The sequence below is a fragment of the Myripristis murdjan genome, chromosome 15 (genome assembly GCF_902150065.1).
Source record: "Myripristis murdjan chromosome 15, fMyrMur1.1, whole genome shotgun sequence".
In the NCBI taxonomy this organism is placed as follows: domain Eukaryota; kingdom Metazoa; phylum Chordata; class Actinopteri; order Holocentriformes; family Holocentridae; genus Myripristis; species Myripristis murdjan.
The window spans coordinates 32245862-32254931 of NC_043994.1; the positions used below are offsets into that span (position 1 = coordinate 32245862).

At 50.2% G+C, this 9070-nt stretch overlaps 1 protein-coding gene across 1 annotated transcript in view; it reads left to right on the forward strand.

The window, feature by feature from the left end:
* Positions 1-8652, forward strand: part of LOC115372349 (uncharacterized) — a 45755-nt gene extending 37103 nt beyond the window's left edge. Inside the window, exons 24-35 of the mRNA XM_030070156.1 lie at positions 1-76; positions 1101-1349; positions 1873-2005; positions 2122-2236; positions 2443-2650; positions 2839-3008; positions 3208-3310; positions 3419-3612; positions 4817-4901; positions 6105-6274; positions 6937-7048; positions 7169-8652. The exon at positions 1-76 is cut by the window's left edge and continues 68 nt beyond it. Coding sequence (XP_029926016.1) covers positions 1-76; positions 1101-1349; positions 1873-2005; positions 2122-2236; positions 2443-2650; positions 2839-3008; positions 3208-3310; positions 3419-3612; positions 4817-4901; positions 6105-6274; positions 6937-7048; positions 7169-7248 — 1695 coding nt within the window. The 3' untranslated portion in view covers positions 7249-8652. The remainder of the gene's footprint in view (positions 77-1100; positions 1350-1872; positions 2006-2121; positions 2237-2442; positions 2651-2838; positions 3009-3207; positions 3311-3418; positions 3613-4816; positions 4902-6104; positions 6275-6936; positions 7049-7168) is intronic.
* The last annotated feature ends 418 nt before the right edge of the window (positions 8653-9070 follow it).

Here is a 9070-nt window from a genome sequence, read left to right on the forward strand (position 1 = left end):
GGAAGAGGAGGAGCCGGGGGCTTTGGAGGAGGAGGAGGAGGAGCGGGAGGAGGGGGAGGAGGAGGAGGAGGAGGAGGTAACACTCAGAGATGGAGGTTTTTTTATGAACAAAACTGAATTAGAGAGGTGCTTTCCAGCGTCAGCTGCTCCTCAGAGTGAGACCGAGCCGACAGACAGACAGACAGACAGACAGGCAGACAGGCAGACAGACAGGCAGACACCTGCCTTACTTTGAAGGGAATATAAGGCCAGACAAAAAATAAAATAAAAAAATAAAATAAAATAAAGGCACTATGTGACCTTGTTGGCATTGGTCAAAAGTTAAGCAGGGCTTTTATTTTGATATATGTTGCACTCGCCTTATTTGTTATGTTTTCGCGTAACTTCAGAAAATAACTTCATGAAATCACACACCACCGACAGCACTGGCTGGAAAGAATGGACTTCCACACAGTGTGTGTGTGTGTGTGCGTGCGCGCGTGCGTGCGTGCGTGTGTGTGTGTGATTTGTCCTCGCAAACCACCAGAAAAAATAATCCGACTACAAAAAACCTTTGCAGCTGTAGTGAAGGAGGTGAGACAGTGCCACTGTAGGTTTGGAGTGGAGCTCTGCTCTGTGGCGGTGTGTGTGACGGGTGTGTTTGACTTCAGGTACCTGAGACAGAGACCCCTCCCTCTGCTAGTAATAACGCTGCTCCGTCCGTTAAAAAGGTGGTAACTTATGCAAATATTGAATTAATTATATTTAAAAAGCAACCCATGCATCGTTTCCGAAAATAAAAAAAAAGAATAAAATAAAATAAATTCCCTACCTGTTCATGCCCTTAAATGACAAGGAACCGGAACCCAAGGTATTTTTTTGTTTGGCCTCATATTAATATGGATATTTTAATCTGCTTTCTGATTTATGACTTTAAATCGATCACTTTGGAGCGATTGATCAGTGATCAGCTGATCAGCTGACGTCCCCGAGCTCGGTGGAACAAAAACATCCTAAAAAATGTGGTGGAGGTTCCTGCTGGTGTTCTCTCCGGCTGTTCAGACGGCTGTGTTGTCGAGGAGAACAGCAGAACGTTCTGCTCACAGTGAGTCTCTCTGCAGGGTTCCAGTTCCAGCAGATGAACGGAGGATTGGAGGAAGGAACGTTCTACGTAGGAGGATTCTCCAGCTTTGGGGGAGGATCCCTGATATCAGGCTCCGCCCCCCAGACAGAGGTTACCCAGCAACAGACAGGCGGACAGACAGGCGGACAGACGGGCGCACAGACAGGAGGACAGACAGGCGGACAGACGGGAGGACAGACGGGAGGACAGACAGGTTCTCCGCTCCAGCAGCAGCTCTTCCAGATCGGTACGATTCAGCAAAACATCTGTGTGTCGAAGCTGAACAGCAGAACCTGTTTGCTTTGGTTTGGGTTCTGCGGCTTTGGGTTCTGTGTCTTTGGGTTCTGTGTCTTTGGGTTCTGCGGCTTTGGGTTCTGCGGCTTTGGGTTCTGCGTCTTTGGGTTCTGCGGCTTTGGGTTCTCCAGCTTTGGGTTCTGTGTCTTTGGGTTCTGTGTCTTTGGGTTCTGTGTCTTTGGGTTCTCCAGCTTTGGGTTCTGTGTCTTTGGGTTCTTTGTCTTTGGGTTCTCCAGCTTTGGGTTCTGTGTCTTTGGGTTCTGTGTCTTTGGGTTCCGTCTGAAGCCTCAAATCAGGTTTCCACGAAGCAGAATGGGCGGGGTGCAGTGGTGAGGTTTGGCCACAGGGGGCAGTGTGGCTGCTCACTTTGTGCTCGTCTCCTGTTCCCTTCCTGTGTTTCCTCTCTGTGCTCTCATGGTTCCTGTCCTCTAATCTAATCTGGATTATGAGCGGGTTCTGTTGTTGTGTTGTTGCAGCGGCGGCCCTGCAGAGCCGCGCGGCGCAGAGCGCCCGCCACACGCTGCTGCAGTACTGCAGCACGGGGGACGTGCGGGTGCTGCTCGCCATCCAGAGACACCTGTGTGGAGTCCAGGACAGCAACGGAGACACGTGAGTCCTGCGCCGCCGCCGGGGGGGGCGTGGCCTAAAGAGAAAATCGTGTCGTTTGATTGGCTGACGGCAGACATGGGTTTGTGGTTTGATGTGTGTCTGTCGCTTTCCCACAGTCCTTTGCACCTGGCCATCATCCACCAGCAGGCCGGCGTGATCCAGCAGCTGGTCTACACCCTGCTGAGCAGCCAGCAGCGCCGCGTGCTCAACGCCACCAACCACCTGCAGCAGGTACGCCAACCGCTAACCGCTAACACTGAGCGCCCCCTGCAGGACGCTAACATGCTAACAGGCTAACACACAGCGGCCAGTCAGCACATACGTGACGTCCCAGCAGCGCCCCCTTGTGTTTGCTGGTGGTACTCAGATTTAGGATTTGTTTGCTGTGATGCGTCTGTAAGCTCGTCACCCGTTAACAAGCTCCTCCCCCTCCTCAGACGCCGCTGCACCTGGCCGTGATCACACGGCAGGTGAAGGTGGTGGAGCTGCTGCTGCGCGCGGGGGCGGACCCCAGCCTCCTGGACAAAGATGGCCGCACGGCGCTGCACCTGGCAGCGCAGGCCGGGGACGACGCCACGCTGCGCCCCCTGCTGGCTCACCTGGGGGAGCGCCACGCCCACCTGGTCAACATGGCCGACTACCACGGTGAGAGGAGCCGCTCTGACGGCACCAGCGGGGGGAAGCCTCCGCCCCGCCCCCTGCTGGGCGTCAGCATGAACTGCTTTTATTTCACAAAATGAAAAACGTGTCAATTAAGTTTTTTACAGGAATATAAACCCTAAATCTGAAGCCCCGCCCCCCTCTCTCTCTCTCTCTCTCTCTCTCTCTCTCAGGGCTCCACCCGCTCCACCTGGCCGTGAGGCGCGGTGGCGAGCGCTGCCTCCGCCTGCTGGTGGAGGGCGGAGCCAAGATCAACGCACCTGAGCAGAAGAGTGGAAGCTCCGCCCTCCACCTGGCAGTCAGGGAAAACCTGTTCAAGGTGGCCTGCTTCCTCATCACCGAGGTACACACACACACACACACACACACACACGCACACACACACACACACACACACACACGCACACACACACATGCACATACACACACACACACACACACATACACGTCTTTATTCACTGCCTGTGTGCGTGTGTGTGTGTGTGTATGTATGTGTGTGTGTGTGTGTGTGTGTGTGTGTGTGTGTGTGTGTGTGTGTGCAGCTCAAGGCGGACGTGAACATGAGCACGTTTGGAGGAAACACGCCGCTGCACCTGGCGGCCGGACTGGGCTCGCCGACGCTCTGCAGCATGCTGATCGCCGCAGGTCAGGACCACACACACACACACACGCACACACACACGCACACGCACACACACACACACACACACACAGAGACAGGAAGTGAGTCAACAGAAGCCGTTTGTCTCTCAGGTGCTGATAAGAACCTGGAGAACGATGAGCCGCTCTTCCTCAGCTCCTCCTCCTCCTCCTCCTCGGACGACGAGCAGGAGGACGAGCCAATCACAGAGCAGGCCAAAGGGCGAGAGGCCGCCCCGCCGCCAATCAACCCCCGGAAGAGACCGGCGGCCGGACACACGCCGCTGGACCTCGCCAAGTGTCAGAAGGTACGGTGGCCGGTGATGATGAAACGCTAAAAGTCATGAAGCGAAGACGAGGCGTTTTGTCTGGATGAAGCTTTTAGCTCATCATTAGCTCATTAGCTTGACCTTTAACCTGAATCATCTTGTCGGTTCATTTAAAGGCCGAACGCGTCGTCGCCGACACAGATGCACATGTCAGATTGTAAATACCATAACTTCTGTAAAGTTTGCTCTATTGAACAAATTCCAGCTGTTCCTGAAAGCTCAGAAGTTGCTCTTGAGCCCCCATACAGTTTAATACGGTTACCATGGTGACGGGACGCTCTGTAGGGCTTGGATTACGTCATCATGCTCCGAGCTCAGCTCGTAGAGACAGAGCGGAGAAACTCGTGGTGATCATAGAGAGTTTGAACAAAGTTTGTCCTGCAAGTCTGCGAGAGTCATGAAACCACCGAGCAGACTCATCGAGGAGTCTGGAGACAAGATTTTTCACGACGAGAGAGAGATTTCCTCTAATTACATGATGTTAGTAGGATATCATGTGGGTCATGTACAACATTTGACTTTGGGATGAAGGGTGTTCATATTATCTTTTGGTTTCTGGTTTTGAGATCTGTGATACAGAACGGACATGGCCGCCTTCTTGACTGACAGTCAAATAAAATTCTCGGTTAACAGAAATAAACCGATTAACGAGGCCCGGTGGTCGACCAAGAAGATTTTCCATTTTCGCCATCCCTAGCTGGAAGCCGCTCACGTTCGACCTGTAGTCTAATCTAATCTAATCTGACGCTTTAGTCGCACCGAGCAGCTCCAACCGTTTGGCTTCACCTGGAGACTCAACGCCTGCGTTCCTGCATTCCCGTGTTCGGTCATGAGGTCAGGTTTGTCCCAGAGTCTCTGCACCGCCGGCGTCCTGCGTCTCCTCCTGCGTCTCTTCCTGCGTCTCCTCCTGCGTCTCCTCCACCGAGCTCAGAGGAAGGAGGAGTAGAAACAGGAAAATGAGTCTGGTCACTCCTCCTCTTCCTCCTCTTCGCCCCGCGCCTCCTCAGCCTCAGCCTCAGCGAGGAGGCTGAGGCTGAGGAGGCGCCGCACTCTTCGGTCAGGGGTTGTGCGCGGCGGCGTCAGGGGGGTGGAGCTAAGCGGCCGCAGGTGCGGAGCGAGGGGATCGGGCGTCGGCTGTGGGTCGTGTTGTCTGATGTTGTCATGTGACCTCTGTGCTCCTCAGGTGAGGAACCTGCTGGACTCCAGGCAGAGCCCCGCCTCCTCTCGTCCCAGCAGCAGCAAGAAGACCAAACCCAGCCGGAGCCCAGGTCCGTCCTCCCAGCATGCATTTCACTGCTTTATGTTGATCAGAGTGAGCGAGCCAGCGCTAAAATAACTCATCAGAATGAGGATGATGAACTTCTCAAAGTCACACAGTTCTTCTCTTAATGAGTAAAAAGATACACAGCATCAAAATAAGAGCCTAAAAAGTAAACATAATAAAAGCACCTGATAAAACAAAGCAGATCAAAAATAGGGGAGACTGGGGTAAGTTGAGCCAAAGGGTAAGTTGAGCCACCCCTTGTTGCTAGGAAACGGTAAAAAACATTGATCATTTGACCAAATATTTAAGAGGAAGGCATCATTTCATGGAGTCTGTGAAGGTAAGAACCACATGGGTAAAGTGGTTAGACATTTATTTCCAAAAAAAGCATTTTTTACTCTTGAAAGTGAATTTAGTCTATCATCAGTTTCCTGAGAATTGTGTTAAGACCAAAACAGATCATTTTAAATTTGTTTTATACATCAGTTGTGGTATCTATGAGCTACAACATGAGGTCATAAACCTAGCATAAAAGTGCACCATTTTAGCTGTGGGGACTAAAAAAGTCAAAATGGTAGCTCTGGGGTAAGATGAGCCGGAGCCCCATACACTTAATAAGTGTATTTTGGCTGTAGCCTAAATGTCTTAAATATTAAATAAGTATGAAATATTGAATGAATGAATGAATGAATAGATAAATAAATAAATAAAATAATAAATATTATTTTCAACTTACCCCGCTCCTACGCTCAACTTACCCCATACACGGGGTAAGTTGTGCCACGAGACCACTTTTTTTGGACATGCTATATTATGGAAACAGTTATGTTTACACTCATTCTGTTTGTTTGAAGAGATGCACAACATCCTGAACTATATGCAGATATATTAGTTAGCAACAAAACTATGATTGCCTTGATGTAGTGATCCTAAATATGAAAAATGGCTCGTCTTACCCCAGTCTCCCCTACAGTAAAAATTAAAACATAAAGGAAGCAGCCAAACGTCGCAGTAAAACATCAGACACAGATTCTTCCAGGTTCACGGATCAGAACTAAAACTTTTATTTTTCACTGAACTTCCTGTTTTTCCATCCCAGCGTCGATGTTTTCTAACTGATCTGAAGGAAGTGAGGACACGAGTCAGGTGACTAACGTGTGTGTGTGTGTGTGTGTGTGTGTGTGTGTGTGTGTGTGTGTGTGTGCAGACTCGGAGGCGTCCGGCCTGGATGGGGACACCCTGGCCCGGCTGGTGGAGGTCCTGAGCGTCAGCGACGTTCCCTGGAGGAAACTGGCAGAGAAGCTGGGCATGATGACGCTGACGCACCTGTACCAGGACAGCCCCGCCCCCTGCCAGCACCTGCTCTACAACTACCAGGTAACACCGCGCCACACAAACTAGTCCCTCAGGCGTTCTGCTGTCGGGAAGAACCGCCGAGTTCCCCTCAGATTTCCCCTCCAGACGTCACTGGAAACTTTTTCCCCCGAGCCGTTTGACTTTTCAGCCTCACGCCGACATGAGACACACACACACACACACACACACTCACACACACACACACACACACACACACACACACACACACACACACACACACACACACACACACACTCTTAATGTCGTAAATTTATGAGAAAAAAAACTTAACATTCTCTGAGATTAAAGTTGTGAATTTACAAATGAAGAAAAGTAAGAGGAAAAATTTTTTGAGATCATAAAGTCACAAATGTGTAATTACTGTTAGTATGAACTGTGATCATAATAATCCTGAAGTCGTCCGGCTGCACATCAGCTGGTCTGACCGGCTGATCGAGATCATTTCAAATCCGAAAATTAAAAATTGTAAACTGGAAACTGAATTTTTGAAAAATCTGAAAATTTGAAACTGAGAAGTGAAAATTTGATCAGGATTTAACCGGAGAAGTGAGATCTGACGTATCCTCCTGAAATCTATAATCAATAATCAGATGATTGCTGAGCACCTGAGCTGACTGTGTGTGTGTGTGTGTGTGTGTGTGTGTGTGTGTGTGTGTGTGCAGCTGGGCGGGGGGCCGGTCGAGGGCCTGGTCGAGGCTCTTCAGTCTCTCGGTCTGACAGAAGGAGTTCGGCTGCTGAGGAGCAGCACGCTGCAGGACGACAAGCAGCCCGCAGGTAACACACACACACACACACACACGCACACACGCACGCACACACACGCACACACACACACTAATCAGACACCATCACCTGTGCTGACCTGTTTTCCCCTCGCTCCCTCCGTCCAATCAGACGCCACGGTCGACAGCGGCTTCCACAGCCAACCAATGGAGGAGGAGGGGCCGGAGGAGGAGGCCCTGGCCAATCAGTGAGCAGCAGGAAGAGGAACAGGAAGTTGAGCGGGATCCCGGCGCACGTTTCATCTCAACCCGTCACAAAGTCTGGAACCTGGACCTGAACCTGCCGGCCAATCACGACCCTCGGATCCAGCGGCTCACCTGCGGCGTGAGCCCCTCCCCCTCCCAGCCGCCGCCGCCGGGGTCCGCTCAGAACGTTCTAACGGTGCCATCAGCCGGTTCTAACCGGTTCAGACCTGGAAACCCCTCATCGAGTTAAACACGGCCTTAGAGACGCACGCCCTGAAAACGCTTCATCATATATAATAATTATCCTTATTATTATTATTATTATTATCATTGTTTTAGCGAAACAGCAGCCAAATTCACCAGGTAGTTCACAGGGTTTTCAAAGTGGGGTCCGGGGCCCCCCAGCGGTCCCTGAGGGTCTCCAGCGGGCCTCAGATCTGATCCAGCTTCACTAACATGTGATGACATAAATTTTATATATTATATATTTTCAATGTATTTTATTTCTTATTTTTATGTGATGAATTTAGTTTTGTTTTTTGTTTTTAATTTGCTTGCTAATTTTCTGGCAATTATTTGCTGAATTTCTTGTAAATTGTTTTTACGAATGTCTTGTTTTCTTACTCATCGTCTTTTCTGAAAGAAATCAAACAGATTTATGGGCCAAAAGGTAAAATTACTCAATGAGCAAAAAGAAAAACACAAGAAAACTGTAATTATTGTTTGAGGCTGCATCAGCATGCGGTTTGTTGTGTTTGAGTGTTTGAGAAAAGGCTCCGGGCGGCCGGCCGCAGGGGATTGTGGGAAACCCGGTTTGAGTGACGACGTAATGTTTCTAATTTATTCTAATGAATCGAGCCTCGTGGCTCCACGTCGACAGAAACACACGGAGCCGCTGGGCTTTTCCTTCCTCCAGCTGGAGGGTTGAGTTCCCAGCTTTCCCACAGGCCCTGAAGGCAGCACGCCGCCCGGCCGGGACAGAGGCGTCGCTCCTCTCCCCGCCTCTTTTAAATATTCATGTTAACATTTTTAAAGTTCGTGTTTCCCTCCGGTGCAAACGAGGCTTTTTGTTTCTCTGAAATCAAATCAAACCTGTTTCTGTCCGATCAGGACCGCAGACCATGTGACCGCTGTGATGATGTTGCCATGGTGACGACGAGGATGCCCCCTCGCTCTCCGTTATTTTGCAGAAGTGATGCTCTGTAGTCGCTGATGGACATGAAGATGCTTTTTCTTTTTTCTTCCTCTCATGTTTCTGAATCAGTGCAGAGTGAAGCCAGGCGGTGTTACTGATACTGTGTATTCACCTGGTGGCTCCTCCTACCTGGTCGCCGCGGCGCCGCTCGGGTTCCTGTAAATGATCTGATCGTGTTTTGTTTGATGAATAAAAAAAAACTCCAAAAACTCCCAGAGGTCCTTTCAAAACGTCTTTTATTTTTGCCTCTACGCCTTCAAAAGATACAAACCATTTTGAGTGTGTGTGTTTGTGTGTGTGAGTGTGTGTGTGTGTGTGTGAGTGTGTGTGTGTATGAGTGTGTGTGTGTGTGTGTGTTACTAAGACGCTGATATGGACAGTTTGTACAGTTTAGCTCGGCGGGGCGGCGAGTCACGAGGAACATTCAGAGATCGCGGTGCGGTGAAGCCGTAAAAACCTGTACAGGAACTGAAGCGGGTCCTGAGGACGCACAGGACGTGGAACAAATAAATATTTCTGTTTCCGGACACGAACCCCGACCCCAAAGTGCACAAGGACCCTAACTACTACTTCCTGTCCTATTGATTCAAGCCTGAACACAAAGTGCCCTAACAACACGTAGCGAGCGCTAGC